At 33.7% G+C, this 24,297-nt stretch overlaps 1 protein-coding gene across 24 annotated transcripts in view; it reads right to left on the minus strand.

Moving 5' to 3' along the window:
- Nucleotides 1–24,297, minus strand: part of FoxP (forkhead box transcription factor P) — a 1,320,908-nt gene that overhangs the window by 138,254 nt on the left and 1,158,357 nt on the right. For 21 of the 24 annotated variants that reach the window (XR_014131897.1, XM_081762611.1, XM_081762608.1 and 18 more), the window contains 3 exons: nucleotides 20,593–20,776; nucleotides 10,876–11,104; nucleotides 5,068–5,133 (listed from right to left, as the gene is read on the minus strand). Coding sequence is in view for 23 of the 24 variants with exons in the window: in XM_081762611.1 (XP_081618737.1) it covers nucleotides 5,068–5,133; nucleotides 10,876–11,104; nucleotides 20,593–20,776 (479 nt within the window). In the remaining variant the exon portion in view is untranslated. Of the gene's footprint in view, nucleotides 1–4,900; nucleotides 4,946–5,067; nucleotides 5,134–10,875; nucleotides 11,105–20,592; nucleotides 20,777–24,297 lie in introns of all 24 variants that reach the window. The other 3 variants (XM_081762600.1, XM_081762606.1, XM_081762605.1) reach the window with 2 other exon arrangements.

A 24,297-nucleotide genomic window follows, 5' to 3' on the forward strand; every position in this document is an offset into this window, starting at 1 on the left:
TATTATATATAATAATACTATATAATAGTATATATATATATAATATATATATATACACACTATTATATAGTATTATATAGTATTATTATATAATACTTATTGCAAACTTGTGAAAACAAGCTCGCACGCTACAGAATGTACACTATAGTTTATTCTGTTAAATGCTTCATCAGCATGGGCGTCGGAAGGGGGGGGGTCGAAGGGGTCGGTCGATTCCCCCTGGAAATCTGGTTAATATTATCTTGATCTTGAAGTAGTCAAGTATATATATTGCACTTAGAAGGGATTTCCGGAGACAGGATCGTATGTTCCCTCCGTAGCACTTCACGATAATTCCTGTTTTCAAAATCTCAAACGTTGAAAGAATCAAGCAAGTTATCCTCAATCGTTCCCATAGAAAATGAAGAGCCACATCTTTTAATACTTCTGCAGTGGTTTCCTTTGTAAAGCAGAATAAAAGTGTTTCTCTGACTCATTTGTCTGACCTTCGCAACAATCGGAAAAGTATAAGCATTTAACACATATTGATGTTAAAAATAACCCAAGAATTCTGTTTGTGAAGGCAATAATGTCACCGAGTCCTCTGCACCCGTTTGCCCTCTGGCTGTAGGAAAGTGATCCTGAATGACCCCGCCTCCTTTTAAACCAAGAATCTTGATGGATTACGGAGAGGGAAAGGGGTCGAGAAGATAAAACTGCAAATGGAGTAGCAGGGAAAATGATTCTAATGCTGTCAAACATTGTCTTCCTTGTTCTTAGTAGCGTTCTGAGCAGAAAGAAATTGAGCTTTTTTTCCTATGAGACCCCGCGGTTTACAAGTACAATGCTATTTTTAGCGGGGAGGATGGAGATTGACCCTTTTCAAGAAGAGAAAGGTTTAGTTTTTCATAGTTGGTTGTGCGCAATTATTGGAAATCCGTGTTTCTGGTGTGTCATATAGGCGGTTTTCGTTTTCAAAACTTCAAAGTTGCTCGGGAGTGTCGGAAAGTGATAAATGTGTGTGGTTTTCGAACTCTGGTCTCTTTCAGAGTTTAGTGGGTATTTTCCCCTTAGCTTATAATTTATTTAATAGCTCATGTGTAGGTGAGTGAATTAGAAAGAATTGCTTTTTAAAAATTAATCATGCATAAGCATAAGCAAATGAAACACGATGTTTTTTTTTTAAAACAGCAAGTGTCCTCAAAATTGGAAAACACCAAACGTGATATTCTGTGTGTTGAAAATCTGAGCGAAGAAAACGAGTTACCGGAGGGCAATATCGTTAGCGTATCTTCTCCCCAAATGTCCCCTTGTGCAACTTTATTAGGTGAGAAGACGTCCTGTGAGCCAAGAGACATTGGCAATTATGTAGACTTAAATTTGCAGTCAAGTTTGTCGGACACTGGTCGATATGAAATATTGATGTCGCCGTGGAACTCGACCGAAACATATGATTTTAAACAAGATGTTATGCCAGAAAATGCCCCTTTTTGTATAAGTGGTTTGTTGAATTTCCGTGGCTAGCATATTCTAGAAAGTTGCGAGGGGGAAAGTTGCAGTATCACCACTTTGAAACTGCTGCCCAAAATGCAAAATACTAATCTGTGCAGACTCAAAATGAATTGATATCAGTTGCAGGCAACACTTTATATGAACAGTACATAAAGCCTAAAATTGTTTCTTCCCACTATTATAATGTGCTTGCAGATGAGACAGCTGATATTGGGGGGTGTAGAACAACTGTCTCTAGGTATTTGGTTTTATGACACTGTTGGAAATCAGATGCGAGAATATTTCGTAGGTTTCATTCCATTAGGAGAGTTAAACGCCGCATATAATGCTAGAATAATTCTAAAAGCATTGGAAAAACGTGGATTATCTCAGTGTGAACTTGTAGGGCAGGGTTTCGATGGTTGTTCCACCATGGCTGGATGTAGTAACGGTGTACAAAGCATTATCAGACGACAATTCCCAAAAGCGTTTTTTTTACCATTGTGGATCACACAAGCTTAATCTTGTCGTTAATAAGCTATGTTCCGTTCCTTACATACGAAACACAGTGGAAACACAGCGGAAATAGTGTGTGTGTTAGAAGAACTGTCAATAAATTCTACAGTTTCTGAAAGAAGCAATGCTTATCGTCTTTTTTGTGCAGGAACAGCAGGAGCCTTTATTGTTTCTTTGTCAGTTATCAGTCAATATTCCTCGTACCTTGAGCCAGTAGCACAAATTTTGCAAGGAGTTCAGTTGAACTTAATGGCGGCAAAATCACACATTTCGGAGTTGATTTGTATGTTCAAAGAACAGAGAGATACAGCTGAAGTTACATTTTACTCTATCTTCGAAAAGTGTATTCGTGTTCCTGATGAACCGAATATTCAACTGTCAGTTCCCAGACTTGCATCTCGAGAAGTTCATCGTCCTAATCCATACACAAATACGGAAGAATATTATCGGCGAACCATATTTATACCGTACATAGATTCTTTGTTACAGTCGCTAAATAATAGATTTTCGGAAGAACATAGTCCAGGGTTTTCACTTTTCACACTGCATCCCCGTGAAATAAAAAACACCTCTAAACTACAATTCATGAAGATGATGGATGAAATAAATGAAATTTATGAATTTGACAACTTCCTTCCTCAAGCTGAATGCTGGTACGATTTATGGAAACACAGAAATCTAGATGCAGACAGTTTAGAGAAACTCTCTCTTTTTGATTTGATGGATCACGCCACATTTTATCCGGCAATAAAGCAAAGAATACAAGTAATGGTTACTCTCCCCGTTACAACATGTAATGTTGAGAGAAGTTTTAGCACCCTAAGACGTGTGAGAACGTGGTTAAGGTCAACTATCTCTGAAAAAAGATTGACAGGATTGTGTATGATGAGTCTCCATCGGAAACTTATAAATAAAAATAAAACACAATTCATATTAGACATGTTGGATGCTTTTGGGAAAGAACCAAGGCGTATGCAATTCTTGTTCAAGAAGTAGACCTATATGACATGTAATAATGCTTATCTATATATAGATATTTTTTATGTGCACTTTCCTTTATATTGTGTGTTCGATTTTTTTTATATAAATATAATTTGATTGTTCTGCGTTTTGTAAAGTGGTTACGGAAGAAAGAAAGATTTTGTGCATTTTGTGTGAACTTTGTGAAACAAGACAAGGAATTATTTCTACCTGGTGGCTTAGTTATTTACAAACACGAAGATGACGACGATTTTATCTTATAAAATCTGCTCTTTTCCTGTTTGGTAAGTAAAACCGTAATATTTTCGTAAATACATTTTTGCATGTGTTATTTTTTTAAATTTCTATTTATGTGAAATGATTAAGTTCTGATTTTCATACACAAAAAATATTTTCTTGTATTTATCGAGAACCCGAGAGCAGTCTCTTTGTTGCATGACTTCGCAAAGGACTGATAAATAAACATCAAGGAACACAGTACTGTTATAAAGTTTTGTCTTTTTGAGTTAGTTTATTCTCAGTTTAGTGTCCCTTACAGCCCCGAGGGTGGGATGTGGACCTAAAGCTTCATATGGAATGCAAACTTCATGAGCTCAACTTCTACCGGGAATCTAACTCGAATCTCCTACACCAAAGGCACGTACGGTAGCAACATAGTCACGAACATGTATTATTTCTTTCTTTCTTTCTTTCTTTCTTTCTTTCTTTCTCTCTCTCTCTCTCTCTCTCTCTCCTTGATTCTTGCAACGTTTGGGATGTTGAAAACAGGAATTATTATGAAGAATTAAGGAGGGAACATACGATTCTGTCTTCGGAAAGTTCTTCTAAAGTCAACATAGTATATGTACTTGCATGACTTCCTAATTATAATATTGTGATTTTGTTTAATGTGTGTGTGTGTGTGTGTGTGTGTGTGTGTGTATTATTAGCGTTTCTTCTTGACCCCCCTGTGAAAGTTTCTGGCGACGCTCATGTTCATCAGATAAAGAGGAAAAGAAGTAGGAAGAAAAATTAAAATGCAGAAAAGTATCTATAGATAAAGCGTCGTTGGATCGAATATAATGCCAAAGTGAACCCTTATTCTTAAAGTTTTCTTTTCGTCTTCCTCCTTTCTCTTCTATCGGATGCAACATTTAGCGAAACACTTCATAGTGCACCTCCTGTAGCATTGTCTAATGTAATATAATGCCTTCAAGACTTTTCAAGTAAGTAATTTGTTTTCCACGCATCTAGATTTCTTTGTTTCTAGTAAATACAACTAGTAAACAGTGACTAGTTTTATCACTAATAGATATGTTATTTAGTCAGTCTAAATATGTTATTTAGAGACGTTAGATTACAAAGAAATTGTAACACCCTTAAGACGTCTAACGTCCTTAACTTTCGGACTTTAACGTCTAATATTTTAGGTTACACTTGAGTGTATGTTATTGATTATGGAGGTATTGGTGGAATGAGAATGTAAAAGAAAACAAGAAAACCAGAGAAAACCAACGGACGTGAAGTTGTACACTACGAACACACATGTCTTGGGTTTGAACCACAGGTCACTCATACCACAGGTGAACGTTCTACCACCAAGCCGCAGTGTCTTCTCAGACATATCTAATTGTGTAACTGATGTTTTACTTTCTTAAAAAAATAAGTTCTATTAGTACAAAAATACGAATATGCATAGACTTAGGTTACACATAAATAACAAACATGCAAATACATAAACACATTTTCACACACGTTTATCTCACCTTCATATCAAAAATACACATACGCACAAATACAGACATTCTCATGCAATCACTCCCAGAAAATAAGTGAAGGCAGAATCCAGAAGAAACCCTGTCAGATTTTAAAGAAAAATCTTTACAAATTTCAAACTATGATTTCCAGGGTTTTCAATGAACTCTGCATCACCGAACACCTATCTAAACTTTACCTTGTTGTACATCAAGTCCAGCTCTTTCCAGCATATAGGGAAGCCCTAACAATGGCAGCCAGGAAAAAAGAAAAGGAAAGGACAAGCCATCAGAGTTAAGTCATAAGAATGTAAAAACAGATACTACCATGAAGTTCAGAAGAAGGATAATACAGAATCAAAGTTACCTTCTGATATATCTAGTGCTGCTCTGTCTGCAACTCTGCGTCTTAATGGATTGTCTTCGAAAGACCCTACATGGAAAGGACAAGTCGAGGCTAAGTTATGATCTACACAGAATAATTATATTTGAGTAGGAAAAACGAATTCTTCTTGAGACTTGAGATTTTTAGGTTTTGAATAAATGACTAGAAGGGATGAATTTCTTGTTTAGCTTACGAAAGAAAGAAACAAATTTAAGCACAAGAGCCTTATTCAACTCCAAGCTTTGAAATGTACGATTTCAAACAATATCTTCCACAAAAAGTATCTTTAAAAAATATTAACATATAATTTTCTACTTTCAATAGTTATTTCTATTTTGTGCGTTCTGATTACTTCTCTCTCTCTCTCTCTCTTTCTCTGTATATATATATTGTTTGGTACTCCATTTCTGTAACACACCCAAAACTGATATTTTATATGTTAGTGATTGATTTGTGAACATTTGAAAATTTCTTTGTAAAATAAAGTAAGTTTTCGAAAGACAGATAGGTGTGCATCAAGAATAAACTATACAATAATTGTTCAACGAAATTATAACAAAAATTGCAAAATTAATACGCTCACATATAATAATACTTGGTCTATGCAAGCTTGACAACAACAATAGGAGACATATCTAGCCAATTCAACTAGCCAAATGAATCTTACTTCATTATCAAATATGACATGGAAGCTTGCTTTGAAACTCACGAAAGCTGCATATCATTTGGTTCTCGCGTTTTATTAGCAGTAAAGATGAATCTTAGGATTTACATATAGTAAATGTTCGAGGGCACATGTAATTGTCCTCCCTCAAAGATACAAAATTAATTTGTGTAACATCAGACCTTTTATCAGATTTTTTTTTTTTTTTTTTTTTTTTCATCATGGTTAAAACATCTGAAAGGTGTTACTAAATAAATTTTAATTAGCAACTAAACACTTTTCTAGCACTTAAGTTTCCACTTCGCATTAACAAAATTAATTTACTTTTTACTTTTCATTTCCCACCGTTGAGAAACACCTAACAGATTTGAAGAAAATGTTCACTTCTAGCAAATTTGGTTTGCATATGTTTCTAACATCAGACCATTTTGCATGCACACAGGATGTCCACGATTATCAAAGTCAAACTCCTGTAGATGATTCCTCAAATGAACAAATGGACAGCAGTGAAAAAGTTATAGTTTTGCAAAGGCATTGTTTACGGACTAAAGCCGTTTACAAATTGAGGCTCCCGATTTTAATACCAGAACATTTGAAATTATTTATCTATGACGAAAAAAAAGGGCAAAGTAAGAAATCAAAAAACAAACAATTGACTGGAAGAGAAATAGCAGTTTGGCAGCTCAAAAAACACTTCTGTAAAGAAATGTGTTGTTTTCGTGTTTAAAAATTCAAAGGAACACTCTAAGGATACTTTTCGAGAAACGTTCTAAGGAAAATCCCCTTCGAGAAGACTTTAATTTATATTCTAATCGATTGCGTACGACCTACTTAGTTTGTCATTTGTTTGACATTTATATATTCAATAGTTTCAGAGATATGTTAATTTCAAGATACGACGATCTATTTTCAAACGGCATTAGCTCGGGAAAAAAGTCTTGAGGCTCATGTTGATATATATTTTTTTCCTATGTAGGAATCACCAATGTTATTTTGACCATACTAATCGCAAATATCCTACATATGTGAAAATGCCGTAAAAAGCTATCTTAACTAGTTAGAATATGTTTGCTAACTCCGATTTTTTAAAAATATTTTTCTGCAAAATTCCAAATTTGCTTCACATAGATGCCAAGTATGTATAATGACTCGATAAGACCATATATACTCACGAATATTATCTTTTATTTTAAAAATTTGGCATATGTAACATTCCGAATAACTGAACAATTAATCTAATCGTGACATTAGTAACAGTTTGGAGCTTTCGACGCGGAATGTCTGGCAACCCTGACAATACATTTTTTCTTATTTTTATTTTCATTTTTGTTCCCCCTTTTCTTTCTTTCTTTATTTCTTCTTTTGTAATTTCTACCTTTAAGCAAATCTAAAATTCGACGTCGCTACATATATTAGCAGAGCTTCAATGCAATATAGAATTTATAGGAGTTGTTTATGCTTAATTGACAAATATTAATTGAAATGAACGGCATTGTTAAAATTAAATGATCACTTTCAATGTTTATCATATCTATAGTGTCACTACATATTTGGCAAGAGGAATAGTTTCGTTCGATGAGTAACCCACAGATCATGATATAAATACAAAATATTATTGTTTTATCTTTAACTATATAGCTTATTTATTCTTTCAAACGTAACTCTAGACTATACTATCTTATATTAAATTTTGTTGTTTATGACAAAGCGTCCGGATAATAGGATACAACAAAATTGGATAAAGACAATATTTGTAATATAATTATAAGTAGTGCTGTTTTAGTCCTTCACAAAAACTAAATGGAGCACCAAATGTGCAATTCAAGGTATTTTATTAATTTGCTCTCAGGACCTCTGACTCTGGATTAGTACCTATAAAACAGAGTTGTTCAAAACTTATAGTGTAATCGTAACAGTCACTATACGTTGCATTTTGAAACACAATGTCACATATCACCACTTTAAATATTACTAAAGTAAAGTACTACTTCCTACTAATTCATATAAAGTCGACTACGTTTCAATAGTCTTAAATAGATATATTATTGTTTAAATATTTGATCAGTATTGCGTACGTATACAAAAGTAAATACAGAAGCTTTTTTTCTTAATTCTATATAGATATTTTAATTTTAAAAACTTTCGAGCATAGAAGGTTCTAGAGCTTTAAATAATAATAATAATAATAATAATAATAATAATAATAATAATAATAATAATAATAATAATAATAAACTCATATTTGTGTTTCTATCCATCTTTTGCACAGTAACTTCCGTAAAACTCATCCGATTTTAATGGAATTTGGTATGTATGTCCTTCCCTTCAAACTCCCGAAATAACGTTGTTTGAGGTTGCAATCCATCACAAGTAAGGGAGTAAAAGGGTGCAATACCGAACCATCTTGAAACTCTGCACATATAGATTCAAAACAATTGTCAAATATAAACTACTTAAACATCATTCAATTTTTATAAAACAAAGTGTATGCTTTCTACAGGGCATCTCTCAATGACCCCGTTGGTTGCAATTAAAATCGGACAAAGTTAAGTGGGTAAAAGAAGGTGAGTTGTCCTAAGTTTTGAAGTTAATAGTATAATAAAAAAAAAAATTCCTCCGTAATTTTCAACAAAATTATTTCATTTAAATGCAATACGGCATATATTTTCTTTCAAGTTTCCCAATCATCCTGAGAAAAAGAATTTGGCATCTTCCCGTTCTGCTTAAAAGCCCTCCGGCACTTTGTAGAAAATATTTTCGATAATCTTATCTTTAGGCAGAACGGGAATTCTCATTCTGCCAAATCTTTCGAGATGGGGAATTCTATTCAGGGAGGATTTTTTTCTAGAGAATTTTGCTTTAGTAATTCTCACAGATTCTGTAAGAAGAATAACTATTTCTTCAAGTTTCATCATAAATTTTAGATGTTATTGTACTTGTTCTTCTCGGAAAAATGACTAGGATACAGGCCTGTTATTAGCAGTGTTATTCACATTTACTTTAGCACAAAGATGAATGTGTTTTTTATTATTATTATTATTATTACCTGCAAGAAAATGGAAAATTGATTGACTTAGTTACAAAAAAAGCCGTTCGACATTGTAAATGAAATGCACATAAAACAAGCTTACTTCGGTCTAATACCAAGTCATTTCACAACAAAATTGTATTCGGATTTGTAGTAATTTATGCCCAGTATGCTAAGGCTTGCACTATTTAAAAGGTGCCACTATTCAGATGTTTAGCCATATATTAAACAAACAATGCAAGAGAACGCATAAGGTGATTTGTCTTCTATACATGATTCTATACTAGATGAAATATGTGATATATACTTATATCGTCAATGTAAATACTAGCAATACTAAATACCACATATCGTCAATATAGCCAATATAATTTAAAACAAGATCTCATCTTCACTGTTCTAAACTTGAAGATATAGTTTTTTTCTTACAGAATCTGTTAGAATTACTAAACAGATTATTGCAAATGCAGGACATAATCCAAGGAAAATTCTGACAAAACGGATAAAATTCAAGGGACTGAATCATAGGTGCAGCCTATTAAAAGGATGATTATTTTTTTTTGTTCAACTGTCATGCATCTAAAATCTGACCTGTAATTCTTCACTTTATTGAAATATTTTTTTTAAATACTGGAAACTCGATAAAACACGTAAGACTGCTTTAGTAGGCATATATTTCACATTTCGATCTTTGCTAAAAAAAGATCTTGATTAGTATTTCAGAATTAAAATAAATAAATATTTATACAACACGCAAAATGAAAGAGTGCTATATGCTCATAAGGATGAAATTAAAGAAAAGATCAAATAACATCACAGTAACTTTTCGTAATTAAAATGAATGATTTACAGTAATATGCTGAACGTATTCCAAATGTATTAAATTTATAATAAATAATAGTACCCAGAACTTTTAATATGGGTGTATGTAAAAGTAATTAAAGGTAATCTGTCCTTTTATTAAAACATTTTTACATTTTCTTGGGTTTTCAGTATTTAAAAAAAGAAAAAAGAAAAGAAATATTTCAGTAAATTGAAAAATTACAGATAACTTTTTAGAATATATGATAACTGAAAGAAAAAATAATAATCATATACGGTACATCCAATATATACTCCTATGATTCGGTCCTTGGATTTTGTCTGTCTCGTCAGAATTTTTCTTAGATTTTGTTCCCGCCCTCGTTATACATGGGTTCCGAGCTGCACAAAAACACTTTTCGGTGATACATTTCCCTATTAAAAAAAGTCTCTCCCCGTATAAAATTCTTTGTCTCCAAACATTAGGTAGAACGAGAATTCCCGTTCTGCCTAAAATAGGATCATTTAAAATATTTTCTACAAAGTGCTGGAGGGCTTTTAGGCAAAATGGGAATGAATCCTGAATTTAACTCTCCTCACGATTTCGTCAAAATTGTCGAATTTTTCTGAAACATAATGAAATAGTAAATATAAAGTGATAAAAACGAAAAAGAAATAAATAATTTCTACAATGCACAGCATCACTAATAATAATAATAATAATAATAATAATAATAATAATAATAATAATAATAATAATAATAATAATAATAATAATAATAATAATAATAATAATAATAAACAAAATATGGTACCTAATTACAACAGTGCACTTCCACATATGTACTAACAATATGTAATACATAATTATTTATTCTAATCACGTAACTACTAAAATCAAATTACTTAAAAAGACACGAGTTCATAAATTGCCCTTTAACAACATTAAGTTACTAAGTCATTCCTGAAACTTTATGTGTGGTGACAACTTTGATTCTGAAATGGAAATTAGATACTAAGATAATGGGGGAAAAAATGAAAAATATTACTTAGTTTAAAACTATGTAAGAACAAGGCGAAAGCAGAGTTATAGCGGCACTAAAATACAAGTGTATTACAGTTCTAATAATTCCGAAGATGGAAACTAAGTATTTTTACAACATATTTTCAAATATATTATTTCAACAATGATACTTCTTAATATCCTATCTCTTAATATTACAATTTATACAGAAAGAAACGACTGACCAACCTACTGTAATTTCACAACTAATATTATTAACTAAACATATAATACCTCCTGCTAGAGACAAAGTTGATTTGTCACTGATCCGCCTTCTTATTGGTCCAGCCATCGTAGGAGTAGGGGGTTGTAATACCGGAGAACGTACAGCTGAGACAAGCGCTGACATGGAGACTGGAGCAACTTGACTAACTGCTGTTGTGACAAGACTTGGAGGAGGTTGACTAAGAAGTGCTGAAGAAAGACTTAACTTTGGCAGAGGTGCATTCTGAAAAAGATCAGACTGTTCTTTCATTAATATAATCCGTTAATTATTCTTAACTATGTATTAAAAAAAAAAATGCCATTACATCTTGTTATTTGGTTTACTGTTTCATATTGTAGTGTTAAAATACAATAAAACTGCTAAGAATTAAAAGGAAAGTTGTACAAGAAATCTTACTATTTCTGCTTTATACTTTATTCTTATATAACTACAGAAAAGATATAGAAATATAATAATAATAATAATAATAATAATAATAATAATAATAATAATAATAATAATAATAATAATAATAATAATAATACATAGTGTACACGCTAAATTTCTCAAAGAGCCTTTCTATATCTTTAAATTTCTTTTATTCAGCGTATTCTTGCTTTTATTCAGCGTTGAATAAAAGCAAGTATTAAAATAAAGGTAAAACAAGATGTCCACAATGTGCTGATAGAATCTGCTGATGCGCCCTTATAAAATATTATGATAATGAATATACAATAAACGGAGCTAAATGTAACAAATATATATATATATATATATATATATATATATATATATATATATATATATATATATATATATATATATATATATATAGAGAGAGAGAGAGAGAGAGAGAGAGAGAGAGCTTGTTCCGGAAGGAAGTGGCAATACTTCGGAAAATGGTAGTATGGGTGATTCTAAGCAACAAACTTCATATGGAGATAGGTCCAATTTTGAACGATAACTGAGATATGAAGAGAAATAAAAATGCCTCCACAAAGATTAATACACTTTATATTTTGGAAGTAAATAATTTCTTGAAGTAGACAAGAGCTATGTAGTTAGCTAGTAGGTAAACCATCACGTTCCGTGACAATTTTTGAATAGTAGTTTCGAGGCTCATACCTGTTAAAATAATTGTCGATTAGGAATGTTTCATACAGAGTTCACAAGTTTGCCAACAGGTGGCAGCAAGCGTGACCAGTTACTCATCAAAGCGTCAGATCTACAGTGTTGTGAGAATGTATACCTGGAACATGTGCACATTTGTGAGCTGCTGTTATCTTGGATGCTTTCGAAGTATTTCATACACAGCCACCGTAAAATGGCATGTACATACACGAATGAGGAATATGTGAACATGGTATTTGTGTGTGGGTTTTGGAATGGAATTGCTCACGCAGCTATTGAAGAATATAGGATGTGTCTTGCATTACGTACAACACCAAATACGGCAGTGTTTACTAATATGTTTCGTTCATTGAGAGAGCATGGAACAGTTTCCAGTGTTAAAGTGACTTCTGAATGTCACACTAGACAATCTGTAGAAGAGGAAAAAATAATTATCCAGGTGCAAGAAAGTACTAGACGAATGGCAACACGTCTGGGTATACCATGTACCCATATGAGTGGACACTACATGCGGACAATTTGTATTCATTCATCACCAACAGCTACAAGAGTTACGTCTTGTTAATTACGTTTTCCGTCTTCAATTTTGTCATTGGTTACTACATAATGCAGTACAAGCGCCATACTTTTTCTTCACCGATGAATCGAGCTTCACTTGTACCGGTATGAATAATAGTTGTAATAGACGCTCTTGGGCTCGGGAATACCGTGACGCAATGCTTGTCACAAGGTACGAAGACAGACTTTCGACACTCGTGTGGTGTGGCGTGGTTGGCGACATTCCTGTTGACCTCTTTATTCTTCATGAATGCATGAATGCACCGCGGTACCTTTAAGATGACGCTTACTCTAATCGATGGATTGGTCGTAGTAGTCTCGTTACTCGTTCTCCTAATCTCACTCCTTTATTTCCGTTTATAGGGGTGGATCAAACAGGAGATTATACCGTAAAAAGGGGAATACAAAGAATGAACTGAAAGTTGGAATTAGGAATGCTGCTAAGTTGAATGCGAACATCATCGGGAGCTTCGTAGCGCAACACATGTCCTCTGGCGCTCAGAAGAGCATTGATCTTGATGGCGGCATTATTAGAAACCTGATGTGACCAAAGTATGTGGCCTTTTCAACTCCTTGCAATCCGTTCATGTCAGTACTAACCAACACATGTTAACACTGTCCATTAATTACTTGCTTAATTACTGATCATATACTAATTACTACAACACCACAAATTAATGTAATAACAATTACTATCTGCATTTCCCTTCTAGTATTTACTTACACAAGTACACTTACATTTCCAAGTTTTACATGTTACTGTTTTGTTTACGTTTTCCTATTTCATTTTATTTCTGTTCATATCTCAGTTATCGTTCAAAATTGGACCACTGTTCATATCTTTTTTATTTTTGCTTAGAACCACTCATACTATCATTTCCCAAACACTGCCACTTCCTCCCAAAACATCCTATATATGTGATTACTGACAAAGATTTATTATAGCATACTACAAAATGTGATCATTCTTATATATCACTTTCGACCAGGAATTATTACGGTAAATAATTCATAAATTTCGGTAGTGTAATTTTTAAATGCAAAAGCAGCAGCATATTTTTAACTGCATGAGAATGAAAAATACCTCCATATCCTCCATATCCTCCATATCCTCCATATCAAAGAGCCGGAGCCGGCAGAGTGGTCTTGTAATCCAACTCTCTTAAAAGCGATGTAAGGTGGTGGGGAACAGTCTATACTCTGAGGGTTGATTTGAATGATGGTCTGTGCACTTCTCAATCGCACCGAATTCAATCCCCGATTGAGTTTCGGTGCCAACTTCGGCGGCAAAACGCAAAATTTCAAAATAAAATAAATAAAATAATGTCCAATACTGAAGAAAGAATCAATTTCAAGGAAATGGTAACATGAAGAGCTAAGCCTATCACTAAGGACAGACTCAACGATCGAACTGGATACATTTTAAATACGTCTTCTTTACCATGGGGAAGATATTCTGTACAACTTACATAGTTGCAATGAAGTAGAGCTGATCTGAAGCCTTGTAGAAGTCGTACTGGTTAGTTCAACTAAGTTCTTCCTTCAGAGAGCAACTGTGCGAATGTCTTTACGAATAACCAAGAGTGATTTCCATTTTAGATACGACAACGTCAGGATGCACGAAAATATCCCGAGTAATAATTTTACTCAATATTTATATGAAAGTGAAAGCTTCATAGTACTTCTCAGAATATGTTTCTCTATTTGGCCTTTTGGAAGGCGTTTGTCATCTTTAAAGACTTACTTAGTTTATCTTGTTTTGTTCTGGAGATTATCAAAGTCGAAAATCACATATTGTTTACATCCACTTGTAGTTTAGCACAAAATACTGACAGTTGAAGCTGTATTTTAAGATGTAAACTTTTTAATTGATTTTCAATTTTTTTTTCTTCTATTTTCAAATGTAATCACATTACAAAGGAGTACATTCTGAGTTTGACAACTCTCCTATATCTTATTTCTTAACTCTCGTTATTTAGTTTTTTTTTTTTTTTTTTTTTTTTGTCATGTTTCCTCCTTGGAGAGAAATGAGAATCCTTAAAATATAAGAAACTTAATTCTCTCTATATTTTTTTTCAGGAGAAAACTAATTCCATTACGTAGTTCTCATTGATTATAAAACAAAGGGTTTTGAAAGAGAAATTAGTAAACGAGAAACGAATGAGAGGTTATATATGTATTTCTTTTCTTTCCATTCCTTGTTTCTTTTCCTCCCTATCTGACGAAATGACCCAAGTTATGTATATTATATATACTTGAAGCAAAGGAATGCCGAAATGGAAACATAAAATGAATCAGTTAGCAGAAAATAGTTGAAACATAATTAACATCAAAAAGTACACTATGAGAATGTTCGCTAAAACGTTTCATCAGATAAGGAAGATAGAGAGGACAAGGAAACAAAAAATAAAATAGAAAAAATTGAGAAGCGTCCAAATGGGTACCTTGTTGAAACGCATCTTCGTGCTTTTTTAGTGTTTTGATTATTTCTGCAATTATATGTATAGATATATTGATATAGATATGGATATAGATACGCTATTTCAAAACAATATCGACAACGCCTCGCGGGTGATTCCTGACACCAAGGTCATCAAAAATACTTCTCTCAAAAATTGACTAGCTAACTTAAGGAACACTAATGTATAGCGTCCAGAGTCCCCACCAAGTACGATTTAATATTATAATCTTGTGTGAAAAAAGAAGTACATGATGTAAACAATCAAATTATTAATTTGTGTGACAAATATGCTAATGTTCAGGTACTTGCGTTTTGATGAAATAGACAGAAATGGGTCTACTAAGCATGAGCAACATCTAAATAAAGTAGATAAGGATATGATCAGTGAAAGTATTGGCAATATATTAAACAAACATAAAGATGTTATAAAGAAAATATAATTTCTCTTTCTCTCTCCCACCACATGTTAGTTCAAGTGTTGTCATAGTCAGCCAACAAATTCTGGAAATAATTATTTTACAATAAACAGTCAAAGCCTGACGTTAGACCCTTGCACAAGAAATAAGTCACAATAGTGTAAATTAAAGTAGCTTAACGTATATCATCACAATGTACAGGGTCTTGGACATAAGGTGCAGGGTCTTGGTAATAAGTTAGGTTTTATGAATTTGTTAGTTGAGACAGTATTATCAATTGCATATGTTATTCACATCACTGAGCATTGACTAAGTTGTTCTGATAAATATGTAAAACTAAGAGGTTTAACTTTTTCTTTTTTTAACTTAGTGAATGATTATTCACGGTTTAACTTGGTTGGTGGTGTTTGTATATTTGCACAAAACACGCTAAATGCTCATGAAATAGATGTCAAAACTAAATCTTGAATTTCATTTCCAAGTAGTTGCAACAAGTTGTATTGACAGTGTATGTATATATTGTATTTAGAAATCAAACTCGGGTAACTTAAGTGTATTTTTTAGAAATCTTGAAACTCTCCTTGTTCATTTAGGCAAAAGACACAGTATAATAACTTTGCGTGGTGGTATAAATGTAAACTGGATGGTTGACAAGAAAGCGAAGTATGAATAAAAAACTTATTAACATCATTTAATTCATGAGCTAACTTTAATATGCTTGCCTAATACGGAAAATCAGCACTTGATTAAGTAATAGTAACCAGATATTGTTTTATCCATAAATTTGAAATATTCAACCTGTTATTCAGACAATAATGCACAATTAGTCGGTTTATCAGTTTCCAGAACCACGGGAATTGATAACCTACCAGTGTTGCGGGAAATCACCAATACTAAAAAAAGGTTATTTTCATCGAACAATATTACCTACTTTTGACATTTGTAGGCTCTCGACAACTGAGATGAAATTTATTTATCTTCCACTACAGATGAAAAATGTAACTCTTTCCTAGATTCATTCTTGCATTGTTTAATGTAGCTTTCCCTCTCAACCCTATTAGTAAATGTAATAGAACCGAAAACAATTGCGAAAGAAGTATGCGAGCCACCTGCGTGGGTGCTCCGGGGCTCCGGCACCCATACAAATAATCTTGTGGGTGCGGCGCGTCTACAAGATCTTTAGTTTGGGCCCGGGTTTGAACTCGTTTCTCTTAAGTTTAAGTCAGCCGTGTTACTAACTGAGCTAGGGCAGCTCAACTTATCCTTATAATATCGGTATATTTTACTTTATCACAGCACAGTCCTTTATGACAGTGTTCATAAAAGATTTTAACTAAAAATAAATCAATCAAATATAGAGACTTCCCTGAAGCCATATAGGCTAACACGTCCCGCCATTGGCATGCACCCACATAAATTTTGGAAAGTCGGCGCCGTTGGTTACAAGTGGTACTCGCATTTCGAAATGAGCTTTAATTAATTATGCCAAATTGCTTAGTGATAATTATGTTTATGCTGATTCCAGAAATTATGTTAAAAACAGATTTACAAAAAAGTTATGAAAACCGAAAAAATAATGCACAATTCTAAAACTGTCGAAAATTCCAGAAATAAAACTAAAAGTATGTGGAATATTATTGACCAGTCGACATAGAAAATAAAGGTGACATTGTTAATTTGTGTCCCATTATTTTCGAGAATAAACAAATTATGAATCCAGCAGAATTTGCAAACAATTTAAATGATTATTTTATAACTTCCTCTCAGATGGCGCCTAGTACTCTATCCGTCCCTGCCCGTGCAAGTGGCTCATTAAATTAACTTCATATCCGAAATGTATATTTATTAGCCCAGTAACTATTGAGAAAATATTAGCAATCATAAGAAACATCACAAATAGCAACTCTGCGAGTCTTGCCAAAGTATTGTCCACTATTAGAAAGCAATCTGCTTCAGTAATTGCTCCCCACCTGACTCATGTAATAAATTTTTCACTCGAATCAGGCAGTTTCCCAGAGCGTTTAAAAGTGCCCGAAGTTATTCACTCGTTTAAGGAAGGCAGTGTTTTTTTTTTTTTTTTTTTTTTTTTTATGTTGAGAATCATCACCCCAATTCTGTTTTGTTATGTTTTGTATTTTTCTGTTTGTTTGTTTTGAGACAGTAATGTCAACTAGACTAAGGAAATACTTACATACTAAATAATTTAATATCACTATCACAACATGAGATTTCAAGAAGCAAATCTACCTATTATGCAGTGTTTTATTTTCTTAGCACAGTCATATACACAATAAAAAGTAGAAAAAACTGCATCATTGGTCTCTTTTTTGATCTTACTTAGACATTTAACACTATAAATCATGATCTCTTGCTTAAAAAAATATGTTCTTATGGTATAAGAGGAACTACCAGTAAGTGGATTGAATCTTACTTGGAAAATAGATATCAAGTTGTTCAGATTAAGAAAGAAATTAATGAGGAAAAAGTCGAAGTTTTATTTCATCTAAAGGTAAGATTGTAACTAGTGTGTCACAAGGATCAGTGCTTGGTCCACTACCTTTTCTTATACATACTAATGATTTAACAAAAGTTACATTACCTAATAAATGTGTTTTGTTGATGACACACATTATTTCAGGAAAATCACGAGAATATATTGGAAATAACCTAAACGTTGCATTCATTAAATTAATTAATTGATTAAATACCAATAAATTAGTTCTAGATACAGAAGATTGTTCGCTGTATATCCGACAATTTTCGATTCGGTGCTGCCACCTGGCGTATCATGAGTTTGCTGATGGGAGAAGTGTCATATCTGACCTTGTAGGTGCGTGAGTGTTATCAAATGGCGCCGAAAATCAACCGGTATTGGGAGGGTTACGTAATGGCCCTTTTCTAAGCTAAGTTTCCGTACATACGAATTGTGAAACAGTGTCGGGTTAACACTCGGGGTGACTACTGCGAAAGCTATTGTGGCCAGTTATACACAACAGGTTCCCCCTGCGAAGCATTCATCCATGAAAATCACAAGAAGATTGGCTGCATGGGCTGCAAAGTGACACCCGTAGTGCTAAGGGAAATCCGTTGATTGACGTGCCAAGAAAATTCGCATGACACAACGTGACATAGACTACAGATTTTCCACCTCATACCATCAACTGTAAACAAAACAATTCACAAGCGCCTCAGGTTGAAGCGTGTGTGGAAGGCCCGTGTACACCACCTGCTACCGCGTTACATTGCCGAACGTAAGACGAACTGCAGAAAACTGTATGAGAAGTACTTGGCGGGTTCCAAATGGAAGAAAGTTACTGCAATGGATGAACCATATGTCCAACTTACAGCTGGTGGTCACATTCGGGTGATCACATACCGTGACATTGACGGCAAGGGGCGCGGCATCTTTGTTCGTCAGTGCAGCGAAAGTTTCCCTCGTGGCTTTATAGTTGTTAAGGGTTTCGGATATTTGGGTAAGTTGATATGCAAGATGGACAAAAACGTGAAGGTGAATGCAGGATACTTTCAAGAATCCATTCTGACACCTATCTGTCGGAGAGACATCCCAGAATTGTATGCAATGGACGCGAACCAGGTGACGATCCATTTGGACAAGGCTTCGAGTCATACCGCCAGAACATCACTACGTTTTTATCAGGACATGACAGAGAAATTAGGAATTCGTGCCATTCCGTTTGAACACATTCCTGTGAAAAGTCCATATGCCAGTCTAATGGATTTTTGCGCATTTGGACTGTTGAAATGATATCTTCAACATCGTCGCCCGCACACCCTGGATGGTCTATGGAAAGCTTATAGGGAGGAGTGGGACAGAATTCCCATGATTGTCCTGCGCCAAAGCTTGCTGCAATGGAAACTGCGATGACATGTGATAGTCCACAATGTTGGGGGGTCCAACAGAACATGGTCGGTGGTAGCGGCACGGTATCTCTTCATTTTTATTTGTTCCGCTGCTTGCTGGTCAAAACACATTAGCAGCTGTTTCCAATTCACAACATCGTTTTTTCGCTACTAAAAGGGGTGACACAATATGGATGCTTTGACTATTTCCTGGACCTAACCATTTTATATGGATCTATCGCATAAGTGGAAGGGAGAAAATAATAATAAAAAATGTGTCGTAGTGTTTTGAACTCCGAAATTATAACATCTAAAACATATTATACGAGTTATGAACTAATATTGATGTTTATTACAAACGATGTTTTTGTGTTTTATAAATATTTTTTACTCTGTTTTTTTAATACAAACGAATACATAGATAAAAATTAGTTACTGCATTAGAAGTGCTTACATTATAGTCTGCATTAGCTTCATTAGCTTTTGCTTCAAAATATTTATTTTCTTTAAGTTGACTACCTTTCAGTGAAACCGATGGTGGCTAACATAGAAAGGTTTCACTTTGTTGATATTCATGTAAATACAAGGAACAAACATATGCAAATATAATATATACAGCAATAAATAGTATTATAACTTTTTCCCCACACGATGCCTACTTTTTGTAGTCCCCTACAGGGTGTCTGACAGTCTGTACAGTATTCAGTTCTCAAGCATTTTGTACTACATTCATTTATCACAGGAATCTAACTTCTGATAGTGATGCGTCATAATCTATGAATTGATCATCTCGCTACACTTATCGCATTAGGTGATACTAGTTTTGTACTTAAATTTAAAAAAAAATCCGGAAAAGGTTTGAAAAGCGTACTATTGATACCTAAGAACACTTAGGGCTTATAAACATATACTAAAATAATAGTTACTACGTATAGGATATTCTTGTTAATCGTTGTACTTTCCTTCAAACTGACAAGCATTAACTGTATAATGATTAACTGCACAAAAAGATATATTGTATGTACTAAGTAACATTTTATTACATAACCCTAAGCCCTAAGTGTTCTTCCTACTTTTATGTAGTATTACAATCTTAGTACTTCTTCCACAGTAAGTAATAATTATGATGTATTGAACGTACCGTTATCGAATATTTTGACAAACTAATAAATAACTCAAGGAAGGAGAGTGAGAAAAATGCACCTTTTAATAGTGAAGAAGAAAAAGAATTGTATCGGTACCACATTTTACTTAAAACATAACATATCACTTATATATAAAGAATTTTGACTAGCAGCTACATAAACATGCATACTTACTGTCGGATCTGATTTTGGTGGCTCAGGCGATGCCTGTTGTTTAGTCATATGTAGATGTTGCATCATTGCTTGTAAGCGATCACGTTCTTTTTGCAACTGCAATTCTAGCTGAGAAACAACCTGCATTTGAACACGGGCTTGAGCCGTCGACCGGTCATCCAATGTGTGTTCCATATTTAGATGCCTATGTGAAAAATACGTCAATTTTCAATAAACAATTACAATATCGGAAGCAGGCATAGGAAGCAAGTTTTTTACCAGAAATTAGTTTAAAATATCACGAAACACATACACTAAACAACACATTTAACTTCCAAAATTGAACTTATTATCACTGAACTACAAGAAAAAGGGGAGAAAAGAAAAATAAACCTGTGTAATTGTCTGTCATATCGATGTTTGACTTTAATAAATTCATGCGGTGTATTTTTCTACAGAACTAACACATAAGTATATGTTGATCTTCATATATCCACGGTAGGATTTATACACTACCCTCACAAAGGTAAATAGACATTCGAAAACATTGCTAGGAAACAGTAACAGAAGAAACCATTCCTGATGTTGGGATTAAATTTAGTATTTTGAGATGCACCATTTGGTAGCAAGTTATGCTTCAATCTTACGTTGCATGGTATCCAGTTCATCGAGTGCCTGAAGTAACTGTTGTTTGTGCAATTTTAATCGTAAGAGGTGCTAAACGTTTCCGATAGGATTCATGAGCAAGCTACGGCAGAGCCGAACACTATTTTGCATCTTTCAGCAGGTGATCAAGTTTTGTTTGCTACCTGTCCAAGTATACCATAGCCTTCTTTTACCTTCGATATAGACATTGTGAGATTAACTGCAGTTACCTTTCTATTTCATTCAGTTGTTTTTCGTGTCGCACTACTTCATACTCCAAGGACTCGGACTTAGAATAGTTTTCAAACTTCTACGACACGCACGTTTTAATACTCTACAATAGAATTCAACCGCACTCTCGCACACTTTAATAATTTATAACGTTTTAATAATTTAGGACGCACTTTAAGAAAATGGTTCCTCAAACTGCTTCTTTGTCTCTTCTAAAAGTAGTACCTAAGATCTTGGTGTCTTCAACGTTTCTATTCTTTTCCAGCCCCACATTTTTATCCTTGTTCGTTCACATATTGAACATGTTTCTACTTGAAATAATTACAGTTACTATAATGTATGCATTTCCGTCTTATTTATATAATAACACATAATAAATATCGTACGTGATTAATAAAACACATCTGATTTTGACCAAACTTCGCATGGTGATACGTCTTTAGATTAGAATATTAAAGGGGTCCAGACCTTTTGTTCGTGAGTTACTGGTCGTCAATTTTGGGCTTGGACTTCGTGAAATCAAGAATATTCACAAAAGAGCGATCGACTAAAGTCAGTCTATCCAAACTAGTAGGGTAACGAAAAAGTTGAAAAATTAAAAAAAAAGACTGCAAAAACAAACTTAAAAAAAAAAAAACAATATCTAGCGACTTTAAAAAGGTGCTAGAAAACACAAAGTAATAAAAAAACGCTAAAAAGAAGAAAATAATAATAAAAAAGGTGCTGAGAAACAGAAAATAATTCATTGCTATTTATAAAAGAAAATGAAATCTGTGCCAAGCCAAAGAAATTAATGCCTCATAAAATCACCATCCAAAGTATATTAAGCATTCTTTCTTCAAAATTTGTATACATAGTTATTATTATTATTATTATTATTATTATTATTATTATTATTATTATTATTATTATTATTATTATTATTATTATTATTATTGCTTTTCAGTGCTTTTCTCATTATTTTCTACTTTTTAGATCTTTTATCAAGTCCGTTAATATTGTTTTTCTTTTAAGTTTGTATTTTTAAATTCTTCCTCTTACGTTGTTAATTAGATAGAAACAAGCATCATACACCTAAAAAAATTATTCAGTTTTCGTACTTTTTAAAACGTACGTTTCCTCAATTTTAAAAATCAGAAGAAAAAACTGAGAAATTTCCAGAATTTTAGAACAGAAACGCATAAACTATAATTATTATGTACCTGTATATCAAATATAGAGTTGATTTGAGTAAGATTACAAGCAACAAGCGCGAAACGGAAATTGCAACTAGGTAATGTACACCTAGTTGCAGCAACGGTACTTTAACAGTCGCATATGCAGAAATTCATCAAGGAGGGTTCAAGTTGCCAAGTTCATATCATTTCGGTTGTTGCTATAAATATTAATATGATAAACGTTTTCCATGATATCTTGCTCACAGGTTATTAGAACCCGAAAATCTTTCTTCCGTGTGCCACTGATGTCAGGTCCATCGGAGCGTTTACTGGTTGCTATTTTTTAATACTTAACCTGACTTGACGAATAAATCAGTAAAATCAAACCATTAAACTTACTTTTGGTTTTAAAGGAAATTAATAAAACAAGGATATCTCTCCATATATTTCACTGAGCTGAAGAAAGATGACACAGGTACCGAATATACTTAATATATTAGCGTATAAAAAGACTATGAATAACTTTATGCTCCGCTGTAGTGCAAAAATCTGTTTCATGAGCTTTCTTGGTTTTTGATCTGTTGACACTACATTAGATGTAAGAATGGATTTTCGTGTCCCTTCAGATCAATCTGCCATTTTTAATATTTTCAAATTCTACATTAAAGAGTGATTATTCATTTCACCAGAAACTAAATAAACTGAACACACAGTTGACAATACATCGTCTGATTAGAATGAAATTCACATCTATATGTCTGTATCTGTAGAGTTCAAGTTGATCTTAGTTTGAAGATCCCAGAACACCAACTACCACAGGTGGCAAGCGATCGAGTGTCTGTGAAGAGATTCGTGTTGGGGTTTTCTCTGTTTGCAGTGTCAGTTTAAAGCTACTGTGGCAGTCCATGTGAGCGCACGAATACTAAACAATCGATTGCTGGAGGCAGCTTCTTTCGTATGACTCCCCCCGAGATCTTATAGCCAGCAATGTTTATGGTGATGGGAAGATGAATGAAGGGCAGTGGCTGCCAACAGTGGGTGTCGTTTCTGTCTCAGATGGAGTGACGGCCGTATCCGTGTTCGTCGTATGCAGATAAGCGGGAAAATACAACATGTGTTCTACTGAATGTTCTAAAATGCGTTCCCGCCCGTGTATAAACTCAAAAACATAACGGTCCGAGTGCATTTTTGATTTTGTCAAAGCAATACCAAGATATTTAATGTAATTTTGTTCTATTTTTAATTTCATTCTACGTTTGTGGCTTCGTTTTTAATCAGTATTAGGGTTTCAACAACATAAAAAGGAATGTATTCCACTTACAAGAATGAGTAATAAGTCTTGCAATGATTCCACAACCTAAACTGCAGGAGCGTATGTACGCCATAATAGACCTAAGTACAAGGTCATAACTGGCCCAAGAGATAGTGTGACAGGGAGACTAATATAGAGGACGCCACTCCGTCACTATCTTCAGTCAGTTTTTAGTGGCAGTGAAGATGAATGGTCAACGTCTGATACGTGAACTGTTCCTATATGAGTTCGAACTTGGGCATAGTGTTACGGCAGAAATCCTAAAAAAAAAAAGAAAAGTCACGCGAAATGGGAAGATGCAATGAACTAAAGCATATCAACTCGTTGATTCCAGAAATTTCGTGCAGACTACAAAAATGTCAAAGATGAGCTAAGGTCCGG

Source organism: Thermobia domestica, chromosome 6 (assembly GCF_964235325.1).
Source record: "Thermobia domestica chromosome 6, izTheDome1.hap1.1, whole genome shotgun sequence".
Classification (NCBI taxonomy): Eukaryota; Metazoa; Arthropoda; class Insecta; order Zygentoma; family Lepismatidae; genus Thermobia; species Thermobia domestica.